This window comes from Ambystoma mexicanum, chromosome 4q (assembly GCF_040938575.1).
Source record: "Ambystoma mexicanum isolate Mex_15411 chromosome 4q, UKY_AmexF1_1, whole genome shotgun sequence".
Taxonomy (NCBI): domain Eukaryota; kingdom Metazoa; phylum Chordata; class Amphibia; order Caudata; family Ambystomatidae; genus Ambystoma; species Ambystoma mexicanum.
Window position 1 is genome coordinate 40,296,098 of NC_090928.1, and position 23,798 is coordinate 40,319,895.

At 45.7% G+C, this 23,798-nt stretch overlaps 1 protein-coding gene across 3 annotated transcripts in view; it reads right to left on the reverse strand.

The window, feature by feature from the left end:
• KIF25 (kinesin family member 25) overlaps window positions 1–23,798 on the reverse strand; it is a 1,016,252-nt gene that overhangs the window by 297,099 nt on the left and 695,355 nt on the right. For all 3 annotated transcript variants that reach the window (XM_069607411.1, XM_069607412.1, XM_069607410.1), the window contains one exon: window positions 2,410–2,583. In XM_069607411.1, coding sequence (XP_069463512.1) covers window positions 2,410–2,583 — 174 coding nt within the window. The remainder of the gene's footprint in view (window positions 1–2,409; window positions 2,584–23,798) is intronic.

Below are 23,798 nucleotides of genomic sequence, written 5' to 3' on the forward strand. Positions count from 1 at the left end.
AATTACACTTTGATGACAGCATGTACGATGACCTCCTATAGAATCCGCCTGCTTTGATCAGGTGCGAAAGGGAAGTGGCTTCCATAGGAATCAAATTGTCTCGCTCCTGTAAGAAAATCTCATGGAGGTGTACAATTATTTGTACTCAGAAAATGGAAGAGGAAAGCATGACGGAAAGGTTAATTCCCCTGTGTACCCCTTTTCTTCCTTCAAAGGGAATGAAATTGTGCAGGAGCTGTAAACCAGGACATAAAAGCATTACGCCTTGCTTTTACACTTTGGTTTATCACTCCAACCTTTACAAATGTACTTGCTGTAGAAATGTGTGTGTATCTTACACATCAGAGATTTGGATTCTATTGGAGAAGGCTCTGCCCTTCTTCTTTCCTAAGGCAAATAATCGAGTGTCAATATGATTGGCAATACCAACACCTATAAGCACCTGGGGCGGGTGCGTAATCCAATTAGCTTGCTTGATTCGTAGAATGAAACTCCTGCTCCAAGCCCATATAATGAGTGAGCTGCATGACCCTCAAGACTGCCTGCATTGCTCTTCCTACCCTTAGGCCCCGCCTTCCCAGCCACTAACCACCCGCCCCACAGCATATCCCCCACGTTCAAGTCACCATACATCCATGAAGAGAGGTCTTGTCAGCTGGCATCCCAGTTCCCGGGCAGCTCTCAACTTCCCCCTCCAGCATGCCAGTTGCGTCCCAAGAAGGTTATGCTCGGAGCATCACCTGCCATTTCCATGCTACCCATTAACGGCTGTACCCGCACACTTGTGGCACCTTTATTTTAGGTGAAAACACTATTGACACCTTGGGGTTCACCCCAGGTTTCTATTCGTAACAATACCTATGGCAGTGGGCTTGACCGGCCTGTAACAGAACCAGCACCTGGCATTAATACACTCGCACCGCGTGTAGAACAGGCCATTATTGCCAGTGAATTCTGTCTCCATGATGACTGTTGCTTAACAAGCACATTATTCAATTATAGACCGCCTCTATGCCAGTGGGAATGCCACAATGCAGTCTGTAATCTCTGTTATAGACCTCAGTCCAAACATTCAGACTAGAGCAGCAGCCTGATATATACTAATAGTATACAACCGGAACACTTTACAATGTATATATGTACCTGTTTATATCCCAAAAACATATTGTTATACTACGTTTAAACTTTTTCAGTCATAAATTAACTACAAGAATTGAATTTCATAGAGAATGCCAATAGAGCATAGACATTCAAAATTCAAACATTCAAAAATTCGGACACCTCACTGTAATGCCATGCCAGTGACTTTACCACTGCTTGTTTTCATTTCCCTGCACTGAGCAATTCCCCCTATCTTTTTATTTGAGACATATTAATCAGGTCTCAGGTCAGTCTTCAAAAACATTAAACAGTGAGGGAAAATCTTCTTCAAGACTATGATGCAGAAATTAGTTCATTAAAATGTATCAGTCCATGCTGCAGCTTCAGGACGTCACACAAAAGAGAAAAGCACGTTGAATACAAACAATACCAGAGAGGTGACACATAATATTGATTGACATGTCCTATCAGTCAAGACAATGCCTGTGAAGATACTACTTTAGTTAAGATGCAATGGGTCCATGCAAGGGGCCACTTTTCTTCTGCACTTATCAGATATATCCTATCTGACTAATCATGCACTTGTCACTTGCTGGCTACACTACCACTTTTCATTGCCTGTATTTATTTATTTATTTCACTTACTATTTATTCTGTTCTCTCCTCTGTTCTGCACATTCCACTTCTCCCGTTCAAGGCACTTTCCCCCTTTTCCATGCACATGCGTATTCTTAATGTCACTGGGCCTAGAAAGATTGTTGTTTTTTGTTCTACCCTGTTCCCCTCCCTTTGCTTGGTCGCGCTCTGAAACACTTGTGTACGAGCGCAATATAAATAAAATATCATATCATATCACGAAACACACACTCTAAATCACAGAGAAATAACACAAACTGCTTTGATGAAAGCAATGCATGCAACAACTCCACACTGCAGCAGCTTTTTAAAACATCATAGTAACTATTAAACTATCTTGCAAAAAAACAATCTGTAAGCAAAAATGTTCCCTGATAATATAATGCAGAGATGAATTCACTAAGATGTTACATGCCATATCTCAAAGCTGTCAAACACAATGAAAATCAACATTGAACAGAAACAATGGCACTGAGTTTATACACACACACACACACACACACTGTTGTATGTGTTATGCAAGGAACCAATGAATGGGACTCTCTATTATTGCAGAGCAGCTCATTGATAATGATTTGCGACAATTACTTATAAAAAGATAAATATATGAATATAAACACTGAATTATGATCAAGTACACCATGCATTTAATCTCATCCATGTACTACTCACTCATATGTTAGCGAAGGGACATCACTCTTTCCGTCCCTGGTTGTGATGACATCACGCTTGATTCCAATTGTTTCAGAAGCGTCTTTAGCCAAGAGATCAAATATATCATTATTGTACACTTCCATGAGTGAAACCTCAACTGAGTGACTTCCTGGTGGTTTCTCCTGGATGAGTCTTGGAGATTTAAAAAAGTACATATTTGTAACGCAAAAGAATCAATTTGAGAATTCAGAGACCATGTACATCATCAAAAAATGTTTACTAAATCTAGACCATGACTCCGTGATTCAAGTTTGTTTACAACAAAACTATATAAACTCTTTTCCCAAAATACTATTTACATATAAGATAAAAACAATTTATTTTTAATCATTATTAAAAATTGCTAGTAAAATTGACTAATTATGCACAGGTTGCATTTTTCAGTTTTAGCAGTTTTTTGGATCTAAGTTACACTTCATAATGTGTCCACACATGTAACCCTATGATTATATATACCATTATAGCCTGACACGATTTCTGCTGCCACAAGCACTTCTTAAATCATGCAAATCCCTTTGTTACTGAAAAATAAAGGTTTCAGAATCTTTGCATGCATTAAAGATGCTTTAAATGTCAAAAGTTTATGGTCCAATCACAAAGAAAGTTAATCTGTGCAATCAAACATCTCAACAGAAATGGCAAATTTACAAATAAAAAAAAAACAAAAGTGTGTACTTATACAAGCACTTGTTAAAATGTGAGTCTCGCTCACATAATGTCAGCACATTCTCATTTCATGAATAGGAAGCATAGGCGTATTAAATGCTGTGTGAAAAACATGTGCATAATCAATGGTTGCAAAAAAAGTTTCATGTTTGCGCATGGACTCGGAAACAGAGGATTCATGGTTCTGATCAAAGACTTTCATTAAAATAAAAAGGGGTTGGGAAACACCTCTTTGCCCCTGCTCTAAGTGGTGTTTCCCTTCCTAAAACCAAAACTAAGGGTCTGTCAATGTCAGAATGTCTAAAGCAAAACATCCTGTGTCCAAAGTACTATTCTGGCCCTCACATTCTAAAAATCAACTCTAAGGTGAAGAAGGAAAATGTCTTTGGCCTTTAGTAGTGTACAAATGTTCTAAAACGAAACGTGTAACTCCAACACAAAGTTGTAGAAGGATAGAGCTCCTTGTTCCAGAGGGTGGTGTCCTTCACCTGAATTTCTCTTAATTCTGTTTTATATTCAAGAATATCAGTTCCTTAGGTCTCTCGTGATAAACAACACAACTGGTATACAAAACAACTTGGCTTTTAGTCTGTACCTTGTTAGGATACCTGGTGCACTCTCCTGCCAGGTTTTCTCTCCTCTTTAATATGTTTCCACAGCTTTTTGCTAGTCCTGATCTATCCTTATCAGGGCTTCCGTGGGCACTGTATATTAGAGCCTGTTCAACTTGGTAATACCTGGTGTGCTTTCCTGCCAGGGCTTTCTCACATGAACATTCTTACAACTTGCATCTGCCTGGTATACTTCCTGCCAGGGTGTTTCCTCTATGAACACACTTACAACTGCATCTGCCTGGCATACTCTCCTGCCAGTGCATTTCTTAATTGTACACACTTGTAACTTGCATTTGCCTAGTATACACTCCTGTCTGGGCTTTTCTTATATGTATTCTTGAACCTTTAATCTGCATGGTATACTCTCCTTCCAGGGCTTTTCTCATGTGGGCTCTTTGCAAACTCAGAAACTTGATAGTCTCTTATACTTATTCTCTTATGGTATTCTATCCTGCCAGGACTTTGCTTACAGGTGTACTGCATACACTCACAAACGTGACAGTCTCTTATACTTATTCTCTTTTGCCTCTTTAAAAAATGTCTACTTGTGTGTTCTCCCTCATTTGCTTCATACATGTTAATTCAGTGTTGGCAGGGTTGTGAATATGCCCTGGTGTCCCCTCTTCCCTCAGGTGCACTCACCGGCTCTTGCTGGCATATGTTGGTTCTCCTGCGGCAACCCTCTTGTGGTCTTTCAGCATTCCACTACTTTCAATGCCTCTGCTTAGCCTCTTCTCTGCCTCCCACAGCTCCCGCTCATCTGTTCTGTGTCCTTCGGGGCGTCAGTGATGTAAAGGCAGCTTTCCAGTACCTGTGAATGCCCAGAAACCTTCTGTTTGCTTCTGGCATTCTCATAGTTTACTGCGCTTGCAGTTCACTCCCTTCTTCCTTCTCAGCAAACTGGTTGTCTCCGCGGACACCGCACCGGCCCCACAGACCCTGCGTCAGCACTGAGAGAAGCAGCGTTCACCAGCCAGTGTCTACCTGTCAGCTGGTCTGCCTGTTTAAATCTATTGGCATCAGACTTGTTCTTGCAACAACCAGAGCACAGTGTGTGCTCCTGGCTCCCTGTGATATTCATTACTCAGCTCATCTTCTTAGTCACAGTACTTTCATTTTAGGGCAATGGTGGTCTGTTTCTGATATGCAAAGTCTGAAAAAGGGTTCTCAGTGATTTTAAGAGGCAAGACAGTTCTTTACAACTCATATGCAAAGTTTGCAAAAGTGTTTTCAGGAGTCTTGAAAGGCAAGTTAGATTTAAAGACTTGTATACCGATCCTGTGAAAGTGTTTCCAGTACCTTTCCATGATGGGTGAGGGTAGGTATGAAAATGTTACATTAAGACATGAGGAATGGCAGGGGTATCCTCAATGGAAAAAGGGGGGCACCATGTCTCGTCCGATGAAGTCATGACACCGTCCCGAGGGGCTGCCTCCCCCATGTTATCCTCCCTCATATAGTCTCCCCCAGGGTCAGGATCAGGTAGCGGCTGCCGTCCTATGGTCACATGGGGAGAGGTCACCACTGGGAAAGGAGCGATGACATCATCGGATTCATCACAACGATGTGCTAATCTGTATTAAAACAGACAATTGGGAGTGAGTGCAGCAACATACCACCTTGTGCCTGATTCAGAGCCAGAAGTGAAAGGTCATTAACCCTTTTAAAATGGCAGCTGCAAGGTGGCTTTCCATTTTTCTCTTCCGGTATTTGGTCTTAGGATCAGCAATAGCATTCTTGGGCATCGCTGCAGAGTTCTTCCTCATGCTATCAAGTCTCTAGACCCAACTCACATTGGATTTGTTTGCCCACATAGGAAAACCCAGGTATATTCATGGCATTGTCAAGAGCAAGGTTCTGCAACCTATGGTTCTCCCGATGCTTTGGACTATGACACCTATGATCTCTCATCATTGATAATTCCTGCTAGGGATGCTGAGTGTTGTAGTCCAAGACAACTGGAGAGCCAAATGTTGCAAACCCCTGATCTAGATGTTTAAAACTTGGCGCACCGATGTAACATCTTGAGCTGAACCAACTCATCTACAGAGTCAATAGCTAGTATTTCAAAAAAGGTAGGAGGTGCTCCTCTCCAGAAAGAACATGGCATGATAACCTGTTCTGAGATGAGAGTTTGCAGCACACGCTTTTTGCTCTCTGTACCTTTCACAGATGGGAAATATCCATTTACATATCAGTCTTTGTCCCGCCCACATGGGCAGTCCAGCACCGAAATGTTATGGTAATTCCTCTCTGAACAAGAGTATCAACAGCAACCCCATACACGTGTTTCAGCCTTGTTGGGCTTCATCAGTGAGGTGAAGCTGTGCCTCTCTGAGCACAGTGAGCAGGGAGTCCACGTCTGCTTCCCCCCAGGTAACCTAGGGTGACCAACCCCAAGTTCCTTGCAAATATTTAAAAAAAGGTAGCAGGCGTTCCTCTCCAGAAAGAACATGGCATGATAACCTGTTCTGAGATGAGAGATTGCAGCACACGCTTTTTGCTCACTGTACCTTTCACAGATGGGAAATATCCATTTGCATATCAGTCTTTGTCCCGCCCACATGGCCAGTCCAGCACCGAAATGGTATGGCAATTCCTCTCTGAACAAGAGTACCAAGGTTATCATGCCATGTTCTTTCTGGAGAGGAGCGCCTGCTACCTTTTTTGAAAGAGTCAATAGCCAGTTCAGCTTTTATTGCCACAATTGGGGTGCTCAAATTCTCCAAATGAGCAAAATTATTTTGCCAATCCCAAATATTCAGATGAATGCCTAATTGATGTTTCAAATGTTCAAAATCATCACTGCATTTCGGAGTCCAGTCTATTGCTTTAAATAGTTGAGCCATTAGTTTGCTTATTGCCGCTTATACCTTCCTCCGTACAAGACAATAAGGGGTTAGAAGAGATGTTACAGATTTTGATGAGTAATTCTGCCCTCTTTTTTAGCACCAAAGATTTCAAGGATAGGATCTCCAGTTCCAGTCTTAGAATGGCAATGGGTGTGCCCTGGGGGACTCCCACAAGCTTGCTCCAGAACTTCCCCTCTATGATCTGTAGCCAATCAAGGTTCATGTCAGTCTGTGACTCAAGACCGTAGGTTATCATTGGGAATAAGCACTGAATGTACAGCTGACGTGCCCCCCCAGATGAAGTATCCACTCTGAGTGCACATGAATTGACAGATCATGGCCGTTAATTGTGCAGCCTTGACTTTCCATGCTTGCTTACACACTTCGGAGTTACCCTTGTTATCAAATTCAATACCTAGATATTTACATGAATGGGTATATTGAATCTCGATAGATTTTATATACAAACGTGGGCGAGCAATCTTTCTGTGTGCAGACAATAATATTTTGGTCTTGTTTTGATGAATAATTAATTTGTTTATTTCGGCGTACTCCCACAGCCTTTCTGCCGATCTAAGCAATCTGCTGAATGTATGATCAAAGATTACTATATCGTCGCCATATGCTCTTATCACACAATGACTAGATAATATCTTAGGGGGGCAGTTATGAACATCCAAAATAAATCTGGGGATATCAGAGACAAACAGGTTGTATAGCAGGGGGGCAGTAACACATCCCCACTTTACACCTCTACTCTGCTTTATAGGTCTTGTCACAGAGCCTTCTGTGTCCAGTCTAAATTGTAATGTGGTGTTACTGTGAAGAAGTTTCAAATAATACAATAGACCGTCAGGTCAAGGCATCTTTTCCAGCTTATTCCACAACATGTTATGATTCACAACATCAAATGCCACCTTAAAATCTATATAGAGGGCATAAAGAGGTGGGCTGTTAGGTTGCAGCGCCTTTTCTCTTAGGCTCTTCATTATGAATAGGTTATGTGAGTTTGAATATCCTGCTCTAAAACCGCTCTGAAATCGATCAAGGATCCCAGCATTATCTACCCAATTGTAAATTCTGTAGTAGTAATGAGGCAAACATTTTACCTGAGCAGTCAAGCATAGACAGAAGTCGGTAATTTCCAGGTTCGGTTACGTTCTCTTTTTTAAATACTGGGATCAATATCGCCGTCTGCCAAGTAGCAGGAATTCTGCCCTCCCTAAGTATTTTGTCGATCAGAATTTTTAATAGATTATCCCAAAAATGGGGATTCTTTTTCATGACTATACTGGATAAGCCATTGGGTCCCGGGGCTCTAGATGATTTAAGTTTTCTGATCTTGTTTATTAATTCATCCACAGTAACTGTGAAAGGAGGGAAGACTTGAGTAGTACTGAAAGGCGGGGTAGGAGTCTCATTTTCAGTGCCATTACAGTTCTCAATGAATCTTACCCACTATTGCACACTTATAGGATTTATCTGTAGGATAATCCTGCTCCCTGCGCCGCCCCCAGGAGGGCCCATATATTTCGCGAATTTCTGGAACATAGTACCTTAACAGTATTTTGCCAACTTTCAAGTTTTTTAGCTCTCCTCAGTAATTTTAACTAGAGACGATATTTATTCTTTATTTTCCTGATTTCACTATGGGTATCCATTATTGATCTGCCACTTACTCTAATTTTACATATGTCCCTTCTCAATTTACATTTAGTGTCCCGAATACCTTTGTCAAACACACAAGCTGTACGGGCATCACTTATCATTAAGAGGGATCTGGAAGTGGCATATTTACCAGAAAAGGTATGCATCCATTTTCCTATATCATCTAGTGGCAGAGAGCTAAACAAACTAGAATAGTTCATGTCCCATACTTTAATTGCTTGGCCTGCGCTTAGAATATTCTTCTCAGACCATATTAATCTAGTAGTAGCATGATTTGTTAATAGGTTGCCTGTATTGCTAAAACTAGGGGCATGGTTGATGCCTCCAATCATCAGGATTAATGCCTCATGATCACTCCAATCATTTACATGTATGTTCATGTCATTTACAATAATTGCAACCTCACCACTGTTAAATATATAATCAAGGGTACTCTGCGCAATTCCTGCCCTCGAGGTATAATTACCCAGGCAGGCGCTGCGTGTGCGCCCATTGATTATTTCAAGATTCCATCCTCCAAAAAAGCTCAACCAGCAATCTCCCTCTGAGTCAATAATACTATGTTCCATATAACTATATGGATGCAGAAGCTTGTTAGAGGTGGTACCAAAGACCCCTTTAATATGACAGTTCAAATCTCCAGCGCCTATTATGAAGTTGCTCTCAGTCTCTCTCTTCCATTTAGCAATTAAGTCATGTAACAGTTATTGAATAAGTTCTCTAAGTGAAGCCCCAGCGGGTTTATAGATGTTTACTAATAGTATTTTCCCATGCCCCCTTCAGCAATACAGTAACTTCAACAGCCTTGACATATTCTTCTTTAGATGTAAAAACTTTCTGGAAGTTATTGATTTCTCAAACCCTATTAGAAGACCCCAAAAGGGTCTTCCAAACTTACCCTTTGAGGCAGTAGTATGAAATAACATATATAACCATCAATAACAATGGGAGAAAGTAACCATGTTTCTTGAAGCATAAAAAAAGAATGATTAGTAATGAGGAGTAAAGAACCAGACTGTGTGAGAAGATGTTTAAAACCATGTGTGTTCCACACCAATAACGAGCTTGAATGTCACTCATTTGCACTTGTTTGCCTTCGGTCAAAGTGGGTTTGTTTTATTTGTTGTTTTTAACGGTGTTGACTTTAAGAGAACAGAGCATCTCAGCCTCTGGATCAACATCCACAACCAAGCCCACTTGCGCCAGGCTGGTCTTATGCATAAGAATAAGTTGTGCTGATGCTAGTACTTTACAATGCAATGCCGTCATATTAGAGTTACTCCCTTCTAAAGGTTCCACAAATACAAAGTCTTCAGAAAGGATCACTCTAAGTTGAGGTATCTTATGTAAGCAAGAAAGCACTGCTGACCTTGCCAGCCGTTTACCTCCCTAACCTAAACCTAAGTCTAAGATGGGAGTAAGCTTCGACCATCAAATGAAAAATAAGGCAGTCCTTGTAGTGCCTTGTCAAATCAAAAGGGGCCTGTACTAAAAAGCCTATTGCCAAACCTTACAACTACATACAAACGAGTGTGGAATAGGATTTAAAAAAAGAAAGAAGTGTCCACAAATAATATGCCAGGATTTAGTAGCCAGGGTCTCCCTTTCCCATATTTTGCTCACGGGATAAGGTGGAATCTCTGAGCACAGCATCCTTCTCTAGCATCCCCAGGGTGAGATGACAGCATCGCTCTCAAAATTCATAAACCTTGATTGCCAAGTCTCTTTTCCGGCAAAATGTTTCTTGCCTTCGAGTGTCGGAAAATAACAAATCAAAAAGTTCCTTTTATACAGTAGTTAGGGTGATAATGGCTCACCCTTGGGTCCCCCCTCTTCTGGGTGTAAACCCCTTACGAATCGTATTCAACACAACAAATACAAAGTTCCTTTCCAAATTGACTTTTGGGGCATTGAATTTACTCCCTTGGATCTCCCTCCTTCGGATTCAGACCCCTCTCGGACGTCAGCCTCCCTCCTTCAGGTTCACTATGGCTTTTCCTTGGTTCACATATCTTGCTGTCATTTTAAACAATTCTTCAGGGTTCGTCCTTTTTAGTTGACATCCCTCGGCCGGGTTCACTCTTGCCAAACTTTTGCTAATCAGTTCACTATGGACATCCCTCGGTCGGGTTCACTTCTGTCAACACACTGTTCATAGGGACTTCAGGCTTCACCCCTTTCTGGCAGCATTCCTCTGCCAGGTTGACGGTTGCCAACTTTATCAATCGTGCCTTTCTCAATCCCTTGTCGGTCAAAGACTTTCGACTGTACAGAGGATTTTGCAAGACTCCTGTATGACCCATTTGACCGTTCCTTTGCGGCCTTCCCGAGGCCTTCTGGTATTAGCAGTTTCAACAAACACTGGATTGACCAGAATCTCGTGAGTAAGCACCCACGTGGTGCCGGATCCCTCTGCAGCTGGTCTCCCCGTTACTGTAACAGTTTTTTGAACTTCCCTTAAGTTGATACTTCGCAGCTTTCATTCAACACAGTTCGGTTTATCGGTTCTCCCCTCAACTCACCGGCTGTGATGAACCACTTGGCTTTTCAGAATATCTGGAGTCAAGGCCGTTACCATGGTAGCAGCCACCTCCCTCGGTCCTGCTTATCAGCGTAGGCATGCTCTGTGTACCGCTGCAACACACTTCAGCTATTATGCATGGTCTTACAATTTCTTCTCCTGCGGTTTCACAGGTTTGGGTCAGAACGGGAAAGATTGCGTCTCTGCTTGTCAGCCTCTCAATAGTCATTGCCGTTTTCCTCTTCTTGAACTGCCGTGTCTGGATATCTGTCTCATTGTGCGGTCTGCCTTGCCCATTGTGTGTTCTCATGCTCCACCTTTTACACCTGTGAAAAAAGGAAAGGGTCGTCAAGTGTGTGTGGTTCTGATCAATTGCCTGACCATTGGGTTGGGACACATCAGGTAAACAGTTTTATCAGTCCATTATTTTCTACGGTGTGAGAAAGTGTTTCGTTCGGAAAAGGGGGGGTTTGGGGTGTCAGAGTATTCTACAGGGTAGGACGGGGAAGAGGTGTTATAGGGAATTGTAACCCTCATACTGGGAGGGTTGGTAAACTCAGAAGGATGGGTTTCGCGAAGCAAACGGGAATAGCCGGGATCGTGAAATGAACAGAGGGCATTGTAGGAACAATAGTGTTTAGTCAAGGTAGATTGAGTGTTCGGGTAGGAATTATCAGAGAGATGTGCAGAAGGATGATTGGGAGTATGCGGGTAAGAAACAGGACAAGAGGGATTCTGGGAAAGATGGTTTCTAAATGGAACAGGGTTTGGGATCCCATGGGATTGTTGGGGTCGGTGGATTTGGGTAAGAGAGATTCAATGGGAGGAAGTGGGGCAGATATGGTACAGCCTACAAAGGTATCAGGGATCTCCTCCTCCTCACCTTTTTCCCTAGCATAATACCATGCCTCACCAGGGTTATTTCCCTGAGCACAACCCCGGGTTCCCCTACCCAGGTGATCTTTCCCCGCTCTTCTGCCTTTACGGTTGGGGTAAGGGAGGGCCAGTTCTTCCCAGGCCACCTGAATATAGGATTCCCGGGATCTACTTGTGAGAATACCCTCCAGTTTCTTACTGTAAGGAAAGAGCAGGTAGAAAACAACACTACCGGCAAGGGAGCATTAAGATGCCAAGACCGAGGCTCCTGGGCAGTTTAAATACTGAAAACAGCCCGGGAAACCAAGCACTGCATTCTGCATCATTGACATGGCTACCCGAGGTGTCCTTCATAATGTGCATGCACGGAGGCCGAATGCTGGTCTTCTGCGCATGCACGGCAAAGACACAATGGTGGAGGCCAGTGTTTGGTTGCAGCAGCAGCCAAATGCCTCATTGTGTGCCCCCTGAATTCCAGCATGGATACAAGTGCCAACGACTGCCATCACACAGGTAAGGGTGAGTGTGTGAGGTCAGGTGTGACCTGGGTGTTGGAGCCAGGTGGGAGATGATGCATGGAGCTGGGTGCAGACTGGTGAGTGGAGCTGGGTGACCGGCAAGTGCATGTGATAGCCTGCTATGCTTCAATCCCTCTTAAGAGGCAGGCCAAGAGCTAGCAGGATTCCACTGGGGATGACCCCTGACCCATAGGGGTCAAGGACTCCGCAAGTCAGATTACTACTTCACCTCCTTTATACCGAGAATCCCCATTATTTGTTGGTTATATGGGAATTGAACAATCCCCTTTAAAATGGCTGGTGTGGTTTCCGACCATGTTTTGTTGAGATCCTTTCATGAATAGAGGAACCAATGGAGTATTCCCTTTTAAATCAGAAGGAAAGAACAATCCAGAAAGCGATAGACGCTAACCTACATGCTAGCGCAAAGAAGGGATCATCCCCTTTAGAGGCGGAGTCCAGGAGCAGCACCATGCAGTCAGCATGGAGGGCAGAGGAAGAAGGAAGCATTTGGAATGCTGCAATGGGGAACGACGCCAGAAACAAGAGGAGCTCTCCGCCAGCAAAAAAGAGACGACACCCATTCCAGACGCAGTCGACCAGCACCTTCCATAACTGGTGCCAAATTCCTATTGGGCTCCGAAGCGTGGAACCGATGTACATGATATGATGGAGAGAACCACAGAGCTGTTAGAGTCACAGTTCCATGCCCACCAGAGAGGCCGCCTACCCAGAAGGGTAGTGCCACCAAGAGCAAGTATGAGCCGGGAGCCAGGAGTAAGGCGGCAAAGTCAGGCCATATCGATAGCACCCAAGGGTCCAAGCAGGACCTAAAAACCCCAAAAGCCCAAGTTGAACTGAGATTCAAGATACCTGAAGGAGCGGTGAGAAGCCCAGGGGCCCAAGAAGGGCTGCAAAGCCAAAAAGTCCATGCCAGACTGATATTCAAGATATCAGATGTTAGGGGGTGCTCACAAGCTCGCAACCAAGATGGCTGCTGATCTTTGAGCTCCGAGTGGGTGGCCTGTGAGGGGGAGGCCTTGGTCCGTTCTGGCCCTATGTAAAAACTAATCAACAACAGAGTAAGAGCTGGTGGTGGTGCATGGAGTCGCCGGCTGAGGGAGAGGAGGGTGTGAAGCCTAGCCCCAGGTGTGGGGGCTGTCGGACCCCACATTCACATGTCAGTGGTGCTGGACCTGTGGCTAGCGGGCCATGGACAGGCAGAGTCGGTGCCCCCCCACGTGATGTAGTCCCTGCATTAAGCCTTTGCGCCCGAGGCTGCATGGAGAGCAAGCTGCAGCACAATGTCTTCCTCGAGCATGCAGCGGACTACTGCAGGTGCGTGGCCCGCTGGAGCCTGGAGGCTCCATTTAAAGGTGAGTGTCCGGGGCAGCACTCTGACCCGTTGGAGAGGGCAGGTGATTGGAGCTGCAGGAGAGAGAGAATGGTGGTCGGAGGTCCCAGAGGAGCGGCAGGCAGTCTGCAAATAAAGGACAACCCGCAACATCAGGTCTTACCTGCTGCTAATTGTCCATAGTTTGCCATCTGTGATGCAGTGGAGGGCATCACAAAGAGGGGCACAGTCACCATAGACCTGGGTGGCACTCTGCATGTAATACTGGCTGTGCTGGTGCTTGGGGAGAAGAAGTTGCACTTTGGCTGGGTGCCTGACCGAGAAGTGGAAAGACTGACCAGGGATGGAGTTCACTGCTAGGGAGTGTGTGTGGAGGTAATAGGAGTGCCTGGTGGGCACCACTGAACAGTCCAGAGGCTGCTTTGATGTTTGAAACAATCTCTATAGTGGTATATATGTGTCCCATGAATACTTGAACTCTATATGTCAAGCACCTAATTCTGTTGGTCTGGGGTCGTCTGGGGCCCCATAGGTGGTGTGCATGCTAGTCTTAGTTTATGACTGCCCTGCTAAGTGGAATATGCGCTGTGCACTACCCTGACAAGCCCTCTGGGGCTTACTGGAGGGCCTGTGGAGCGCCTGGAGTGCTGGGCCTGGCTCTGAGGAGGCCACAGAGGGGTGATGCTGTTGAACCCATAGGTTCTTTAAGACCCTTCTGGAAAATTCCACTCGCTAGCAGCACGCAAGCTGGTACCCCAGGTGCTGGCGGGTTGGCCTGGTCATGCCTCCCCGACCCAATTAGCCCAACATCCATCATCACTCCTGCGGTCTGCCATTGAATTAATGCGTTTGAACTCGGCCTTGCGAATGCTGACTGTGCCTGAGAATAAAAAGGGAGTGAAGGCCCAAAGTCTATTTTCATCTGACCATGTGACTAGAGACCACATTTTGAGCTCCTTTGTTGTATTTAATACTATTAAATGAAGAAAACCTGGCACTTCTAGTGTTTTTCCATTAGACCTAAAACAGGAGCTCTGCTCGCTTCTCAAGTTAATTGAATCTTCTTGAGTAGATAACTGACTCTTGACACTGGGCCAGGCAAGCCTTCTCGAATCTTCCTTCGCCGTAAGCTATTCTATTCTGCTGTGTCACACTTCCAGCCCTTTCATTCACGGGGTCCAGGTTTGCTAAAATGTGTTGTGAAACATCCAGAGTCTATACATTCCTATATATATATATTGGCGGCACCACCTGCAGTCTATTCACTATGTAGTCAGCCTCATGATTACTTCGTCTACTTGCATTACTGCATCTGTACATTTGTAAAATGGCCTTTTCTTCAGTGCTTCTCCAAACGTGCAATCTTCATTTCGCTCCCGCAATGTTGCTTAATTCGCTACTTCACCATCAGATTCTATGAGGTCTATACTATATACATTGGCATCTCTTCTGGGTGCGTCATTTCTGCTTCATGTGACGTCACCAGTTTTCTCTTTCATTCATTTTCACACTTCTTCCTGAACTTCCTTCAGAAGACCATCATTTCTTTGTGGATACATATAGGGTTTTCTCAATAGATACCTTGTTACAAGGACTCTTCGCAGTATATTATTTATTATTTATTTATATATATATATATATATATATATATATATATATATATATATATATATATATATACACCATTATTGTCTTTGCACATGTCGCAATTTCCGGCTGGCAACACATAGGCAGAATGGGGGCAGGACTTCGATGAGATGTACTTGGCTCCTCCTCTACACTCCCCCTCTGGTTGATTTATCGACCACTCTCCCATCAGTCTTCACATCTAGACATACTAGTCTGAAGAAGTGCTTCTTTGGAGTCCATGGCCCTCATTACGACCCTGGCGGTAAGTACCGAACATTACCGCCATGGCGTAATTAACGGTTACGCCATGGCCGGATGCCGTAAAGTGCGGCACATTCCGACCCATCGCGCACGAGCATTACGCCATGGCGGTAATGCAAAGAACGCGATGCCGTAAAAGACCCCAAAATGGCCCCTACCGGCATCGTACGCTGCGCATGATGCACTACCGCCACCCATCATAGCGGTGACCGCAATTAGCGGTGACCGCAATTAAGCGGAAGCGGAAGTAGCGTCATCGCGGCGGAACGGGAAGGAGCACGGTGGCCATCTTTAAAAACACAATCCATTGCCATCCTCCCCAACCATACCAGATCCGACCCTGAAACCTTTCCAAACCCATCACCCACCCTATTACCCACCCGATAATGCCGAAAGTTGTGAAGAAGGCATGCGACCGGCAGCGCCAGGACCGCTTTACACATGAGGAGCTCACCATGCTTGCCGAGACACTGCAGGACAATGCTGCAGTAGTATTTTCAACGCAGATGACCAGGCTGGCAATAGTCCAAAAGAAGGCCATATGGGCTTTGGTGGCACAGCGTGTCAGTGCGGTGGGGGCCGTACCCCGCACTGCACAGCAGTGCAGAAAGCGCTGGGACGATCTGAGGCTGGGTCCGGAGCATACTCTCAGCAAACCGGAACCTGGGGACGGCAACCGGGGGTGGATCAGAATCCCCCATCAAGCTTCAGGCATGGGAAGAAACATGTGCCTCCACCATTGGGATGGAGAGCATCGAAGGAGTCGGAGGGATGGAGAGAGGAGCCCCGACATCTGGAGATGCAGGTAGGTGGCCAAATCAAGCCATGCTAAAAGCAACAAAGTTCAATCATGTGAAGTACCATGTTGACCCATAGTGCATATGCAACACATCGGCAGGAGAATGCCCACAGACACATCCGGAATACACCCTGCACACATGCAGCATGCACACCCTAAGTGCTGGCACCCACATACCACCATGCAACTTCCACACAAAAGCACAAAACCTGTATGCCCCTGCCGGAAATGTTCTGCATGTACCTACTGTTAAGATGTCACTCGTCACAATGCACGGCCAATGTCCGCAGACCCATCCATAACAGTATCCCACCTTTGCTCCACCACAAGCTCTGATTCAGACCTCCAAGATGAGGACACCACTGCCTCCAGAGCCACCAAGAGGGCCAGGACAACAGTGGCAAGGCCGCAAGCCTCCACCTCAGCCGTCCCTGGAAAAACACACCAGCAGCCACAAACCCTGCCAGGGGAAGAGGCCAGGCCAGTGACAGCCACCACAACAGTCATCGGACACGCAGCAGCAGCACCGCACACGTCAACAATTGTGCCCACCGAAGGGACAGGCTCCGCTGCGAGCAGCACCCTGGGGGAAATTGCTGCCATAGCAGCATCCTCAGACAGTGAGGCAGGGAGCATCGAGGACATCGATCATGGAAGCCCCACTGCCCACCCACATTCCCCCCACACATCCCTAAGCCCCCTGCAGGCGGATGCCACACAGGGGCATTCGGAGGCCGAGGATTGGCCAGCCACCCCATCCCCGCAGCCTGAGGCGAGCAGCCCAATGGACATGGCAATGCCACTGGCCATGAGCCAGCACAACCAGCAGACCCTGCAAGAGATAGTCACCCGCCAGCAGCAGCTATCCACCCTCCTTAATGAACACATAGCAGAGTGTGGGGGTGCAAGGGTTGACATAGAGAGAAGTGCGGACCGAGTCACGGCTGCCATTGAGTCCTCCACAAAGGACATCTGTACAGAGCTCGCTGCTGTGCGGCACGTCCTCACAGAACTAGTACAGGCCATTAGGGACACGTGTCCAATCGTGCAGCCAGGACCCTCCTCATCAACCAGCTCGGCACAGAGCAGCCCCATCCGCAGATCTGGGAGGAATCTGCGCAGCAGGGGTGCCCCGGGGGCCAGTGGAGGGGACTGTCAGTAGCGGCTGGACAGTTGAGCAGGACTCCTTCACACACTGCTGCACAGACAGTACCACACCTTCATAGGGATTCCAGGGGGGAGGTGGGAGGGTGGAGGGTGTGTGTTGGGGTGTTCAAGGGGGAGGTGGGAGGGTGGAGGGTGTGTGTTGGGGTGTTCAGGGGGAGGTGGGAGGGTGGAGGGTGTGTGTTGGGGTGTTCAGGGGGGAGGTGGGAGGGTGGAGGGTGTGTGTTGGGGTGTTCAGGGGGAGGTGGGAGGGTGGAGGGGGTGTGTTGGGGTGTTCAGGGGGAGGTGGGAGGTGGGAGGGTGGAGGGGGTGTGTTGGGGTGTTCAGGGGGGAGGTGGGAGGGTGGAGGGGGTGTGTTGGGGTGTTCAGGGGGGAGGTGGGAGGGTGGAGGGGGTGTGTCATTCCTTTTTGAAATCACAATACACTTTTTCTTTTTGCACAAATCATATGTGTGGACATTGCTCATTGCGTATGTGTGCTTTATTGTTGAATAGTCCGCAGTGTGCATTTTCAAGACACACACATTGGCCCGAGTGCCCTCTCCATGTCACACGCACACGACGTGTGTGCTAGAAGCATTGGTCAATGAGATTCTGACGCATTTCACGCCCCTCCTGTGCATCGCTGCCTCCTTGAGGTGCTGCACCATCCCCACCCTCATCATCCTCATCGCCAGGTGGTTGCAGGTCTGCGTCAGGGGGCAGGGGCACATTTCGTCTGACGCACATATTGTGTAGCATGACACATGCCATGACAATCTTCGCAACCTTCTCATGGCGGTACAGGAGTGCCCCGCCAGACCTGCAGAGGCAGCTGAAACGTGCCTTCAGTAGGCCGAATGCCTGCTCAATCACCACACGGGTACGTGCATGGGCACGGTTGGAGTCCTCCTCATGCTGGTTCTGTGGGTTCCGGACTGGTGTAAGGAGCCACCTCTTCAGGGGATAGCCTGCATCACCTGTAAGTGGACAACAATGTATGTGTCAGGGATGAGAATGATTACTGAACATGACGTGACGCCATGCCTTGCATTAGACTGTTACTTTGCAACACTTTTAGTCGCACTAATGGATTCACACTATGCAACCGGTATATGTTCATGGCTCTCATGTACTGTTTTGCATGCCAAGTCACAATGAAGGGGTGACAAGTGCCTTGTGAGTGCACATCCGCTGTGTCCGTTCAGGCTGTATTTTAGGTGACCTGGCACGTGTCCTGTGAGGTCAACGCTCACATGATTGCAACATTGATGTCTGGCACATTATGACCCCAGTGAACAATACTGATGTCAATGTGGACAGTTTGTGGGCCTTGCTGTCTGTGTTGTGGTGTATTGATGTTCCTGTCCGGCATGTGCCTCCTTTGTGCGCAGTTATGGGGGACAGGCCTATCAGTAGATGGTGTTTGGTGACGTGCATGTAGCTGCTATTCGTTGGAGTCCATGTTGTCACATTTTGTACAATACACTTGCAGATGGTTGTGTCATGGTTGGGACACACCTTCATTCCCATGTTAGGGCTGCTTAGGTCAGGCATCATGTATACAGTTGTCAGATGACGTAAGTGCTGCCTCAGGGTATGGCCTGGCTACTGCTAGTCGCAGCCAGGTGAAGTATGCATCACCCCCCCCCCTTTCTGCCAGGTGAAGTATGCATTGGTACGTCGATCACCTACCCACTTCGCATTTCCATGGTCATGACATTAGACTCACCGAGTAGCCAGGATCTTGGGCCTGCATGTCGCTCCATGTAGCGTGGTATTGTGGAGTTCCTCAGGACCATTGAATCATGGGTTGATCCGGGGAATCGGGCACAACAATGTGTGAAGATCCTGTTGGAGTCACAGAGCATTTGCACGTTGATCGAGTGAAATAGTTTACGGTTGCGGTACGGTACCTCCATGGCATGTGGGACCACCAATTCCACATGGGTGCAGTCGATGGCACCAATGCAACCAGGTATACCAGCTAGTGCATGGTAACCCACTTTGGTGTTAGCAATCTCCTGGGCAGACCGTGGCAATGAGATGTGGTCGTCTGTGTGCTTGAGGAGGGCATCGAGCACTTGGATCAGTGTACGTGAGAATAATGGTTGTGATATGACATGCAAGTGCCCCACTGTGTGCTGGTAGGTGCCTGTGGCCAGGAAGAGGAGCCCGGACACTACCTTCAGTAGGGGGGGATGGCGGTGGGTGTTTCAATCATGCTGACAATGTCGTTGTGTATCATGTCCACAATGGTGGTGATGGTGTCCCGGTCCAGTCGGTACAGGGTGTGGATCTGCTCAGCGGTGAGGTTGAATGGACTGGCTCTGATGCATGGGATTGGGGGCTGCCTCCGTGGTGGCACTGGCTGTGCTGGTGGGGCTTGCTGGCTCTGCCTTGCCCTCCTTCTCCTCCTGCGTCTCCTCTGTGCAGCCTGTTGTTGTTGTTGTTGTTGTAGTTGAAGTTGTAGCACCTGCATTGCTATCAGGTCCTCCAGCCCCAACATTGCTAGTCCTATTGGTATCATTGTGGAGTGTGACTGGGTCTGGGAAGGGGTTGGGTGTGCTCTTTTTCTACTTCCTGAGTCTGTATTGCCTCCACCTGTGCTGATTCTGTGCACCTGTGGCAGCTGGATTCACTGCACAAGGCCCTTTACGGTTGGTTCGCGATGGCGTTATTAGCGCCATGGCGGTAAAGTACTTTACAGGCTGGGTGATGGCGTTAGGTGCATGTCCGCTTGGGTCGGCATTCGCGTACCTTTCCGCCATGGCGGTGATTACGGTGTGGGATGCCGCGTGCGCGCGTCATTGGTGCAGTTAGCGGCAGCGTTAACTACGATGCCGCTAATGGCATCGTAGTTAACGGTCAGGGGTCATAATCGGACCTAGCGGAAAACGATGGCGGTAATCTTTTACCGCCATCGTTTTTCACTTAGCGCCATGGTCGTAATGAGGCCCCATATCTTTATTACTACTTTCAGACATCCTGCTGATTTCACATGTTCATCAACACTCCAGGTCATAAGACTACATTGTCCATTCGGGCTGCAGTGGATCCATCTTCCCACATACTTTTTGTGGTTTTTCAGGAATTTCGTTCCCTCAGGTCTCTGATTTCTTCAATCGTCAGCTCTTTGGGTCCAAACCCCGACTCAACATCAATCATGATCTTCATTACTGTTGCTTTCTTTGCCGTCTTCTTGCACTGGGTGATTATTATTCTGATCACGCAGAATCCAAACATGATCATCACCAACAAGGCTCCAAGAAACATGAAGATATTCGCCATCCATTGTGCAACCCATGAGAAGATCGACATAAACCAGCTGCCATAAGCAATGTCTTCTACTTCATCTTCTATCTTGACATGTAAGTTCATCAGCATTGTTATGGCCTCTGTCAAGGTCCCATTCTCTTCATCGTGAGAAGGTATGAATGTGCAACATGATTCTCCGATTTTGGCACAAACACCACCATCCATAGCTGTAATCATATCCAAGACATATCTGTTCTGAAGAGACATTTGTTTTATGGCTCCCAGCTCTTCCTTGATAGCATTGAATCCCTTTATAGTAGTGTTGATCGTCTGCAGGAGCTCCCATCTGATTATCTGTAACCATCTGGCATTTGCCATTGTCTGGATCCCTGGCATAAAGATTCTCGTGAATATTGTCAAAGTCTGGTTGAACAACCTGTGTTCATACGGGATGTCATTGAAAGCTTCTATTGATTTGCCTGAGAAGTAATTCTCTCTCTTTGTTCGACTGAGGAATCCAACTGATCTCCTCTTTCTCAGGTGACCATCTGCTTTTGGAAATTCTCCAATGTTTAGATCCCTCTTTGGCATCTTCATGTATGCTCTGGATCCGCAGGCCCAGTAGTGGTCCATTATCACTAGTGTTCTATCCTTCATTCCTGGTACATCGAAGATTCAACCACACTGCTGATTCTCTCCAACTTTTCTTGTGCCATTTCTTCTGAAGCATAGATCTACACTAGCCAGAGGCACTATCTGCAACGGGCCTCATTTGTCCTCGACCCATGTCAACAACTCTGGAAGCTTCAGCCATAGAGGTTTGCATCCTTTTTCTACACAATCTATAACTGGTTTGTAATGTCATGTTACTGTCACAGCTCTGCATACGACTATGCCTTCTTCCCAGCCATCTGGAGAAAGTACTATTCCCCAGATCTGCATTTGTCCTCTCTCCTTGAATCTTCATATTTCTTCATCGGTTTTTCTTCGGTAATTGAGCTTCTTATTTATCTCCCATCTGATTCTTGTTCCTTTCATTCCAGGCTGCTCATATCTCATCACATGATTTCTGGTGTGTGCTCTTTCTCTTGTCTTCAAATCTTGAACATAATCATCTTCTTCTGGAGCTGACGATTCAGTCACACATACCAAGCATGCTGTTCGACCCTGGAATTGACCTTTTGTATGGCAGAGGGCAAGGTGAGTCAGGCAATGAGCTGGACATCTATTTTTTATAGCTATGAATATCTTGGACTTCCCCATAGCATAGGGTAGGAGAGCACAAACATAACAATCCTCCTGAGAGGTTCTCTTTCCCACCTCTTTCATGTGTTGATACCACATGTTGTTCCCAAATGTGCTGTACTATCTAGATAATTATTTAACTCATAATCATCTTCCCTTGCACTTCTCTCGGGTCTCTTTCTTTCCAAATGAGCTCGTACATAATTGTCATGGAGTATATAAAAAATGGACCTTCCTACAGGGGGAATCATAGGAACACTTGTTAGAGAAATTAGTGACCTTGCATGTGTCACTGGTGTAGGCATAATTACATGTGGCCTCCCTCTCTTTGCAACATCTAACTCTGCATAGGCAATGGAGTGGGAAGAATCAAAGGGACTCCTATCTTTCGAGGACCAGCGAGTTAAGCAGCATGGATTAGCAAAAACAGAAACACAATAATAGATGCTGTGCACACAAATATTATGCACCAGTACATGAGACCCCACCACTGGTGTCTCTCCACACGTTGTTGAATCTGCACACTTTCTGGAACTGCATTATTCTCACCGGACCACATTGTGCCTGTGTACTATTTTTTAAGGAAGGAAAAAACCTTTTTAATCAGGCAGCCTTGTTAGAGTCTAAGGTAGCTGCTGAATTTGCTCAATTATCGCTGCAAGCAATCTTCTAATTGCAGGGCCGTTCTTAGGATCCTGCACAAAAGTAAGTATGTAAACAACAAGAACAATGCTCAATTACCTCTCTTTTAGTCCACCTTATAAGCTAGTCAGATAGAAACTAAATCAATTGAGGTGAATAATCTATTTCATTTCCCCACTAAACATATATGTTGACAGACAACTTTGTCATACCAGAAAAATACAGATGTTTAAAACCACATTTTAATCAATATTTAAATTCAATACATAGTGTGGTATATGCTTTCCACAAGACATTACCATCTTACAAATATATTAAAAACAAAGTGCATTAGAAAAAGACAATTTAGAAAAAGCAATTTAGGCAAAACAAATCCGGAGTGGTGGCACAATAATGCCAATTATGGCTGAGATTAGTCAATGACAGACATGATTATGCATAAACATAGAATGTTGTTGTTGTTGTCTGTTTTAACAAAGGAGCAAACTATCAGTGTTCAAACACAGGTTACACAGATGTTTTGTGTAGAAAAGACAACGTTGTTTAAAGTGTCTTGGGGATATCTACATATTTTTCGGCTAAACAGAATACCGTGAACACATTCCCTGGTGTTCCGCTGTTATTATTCAAAGCCCTCTTCAGGACAGTGTTGTTCTAAAAAATTGACAGTACGTTCAATGCTCCTGTCTCCGTTTGATTGAAATTGAAAAGGAGACTCTAAAGAAAGAGAAAAAAAAAAAAGGGAATTGAAGTCCTTTTTTAGTTAATTGTCCCCGATTGTGCAAAGTTTCAAAAACAAAGTGATTTTAAAAACCATTATCTTTGCCTAAATGTATATCTGATCGGGCAATTTGCATGCCCTATATGAGCAGTTTCACTGACCTTTTGATCTTGAGATGGTTGGACTAAAGTATTTGATAGTTTTTTCAGGCCGTAATTTCCTGTATCATGAATTTGTAAATTCGGACAATTTATCCACTTGGTAGCTTGAAATCTGTTTCTCAACAATTCGGAAGACAGATACGTTTTTGCATTTTATTTTGAGGCTCTAAACCTATTGTGACATAGACAGAGGAAAGGAAAACAGACACAAGGTTGTCTGATATGTTTTTGAAAAACATTTTGTTTTGTTTTTTAAAAAAAAGGAGTTTCTCTTGTAGAGATGCATTAGTTAGCATACCTCCTTGCTTAGGCTTCTTCACAGCTTTTTGATGCTCTTTTCTGTTTCTAAAGGAGATTCTGAGGGCCCGCGTGCATCGACTTCAACTTTGTGAACGTCCGCCTGGGGAACAAAGGAAACGG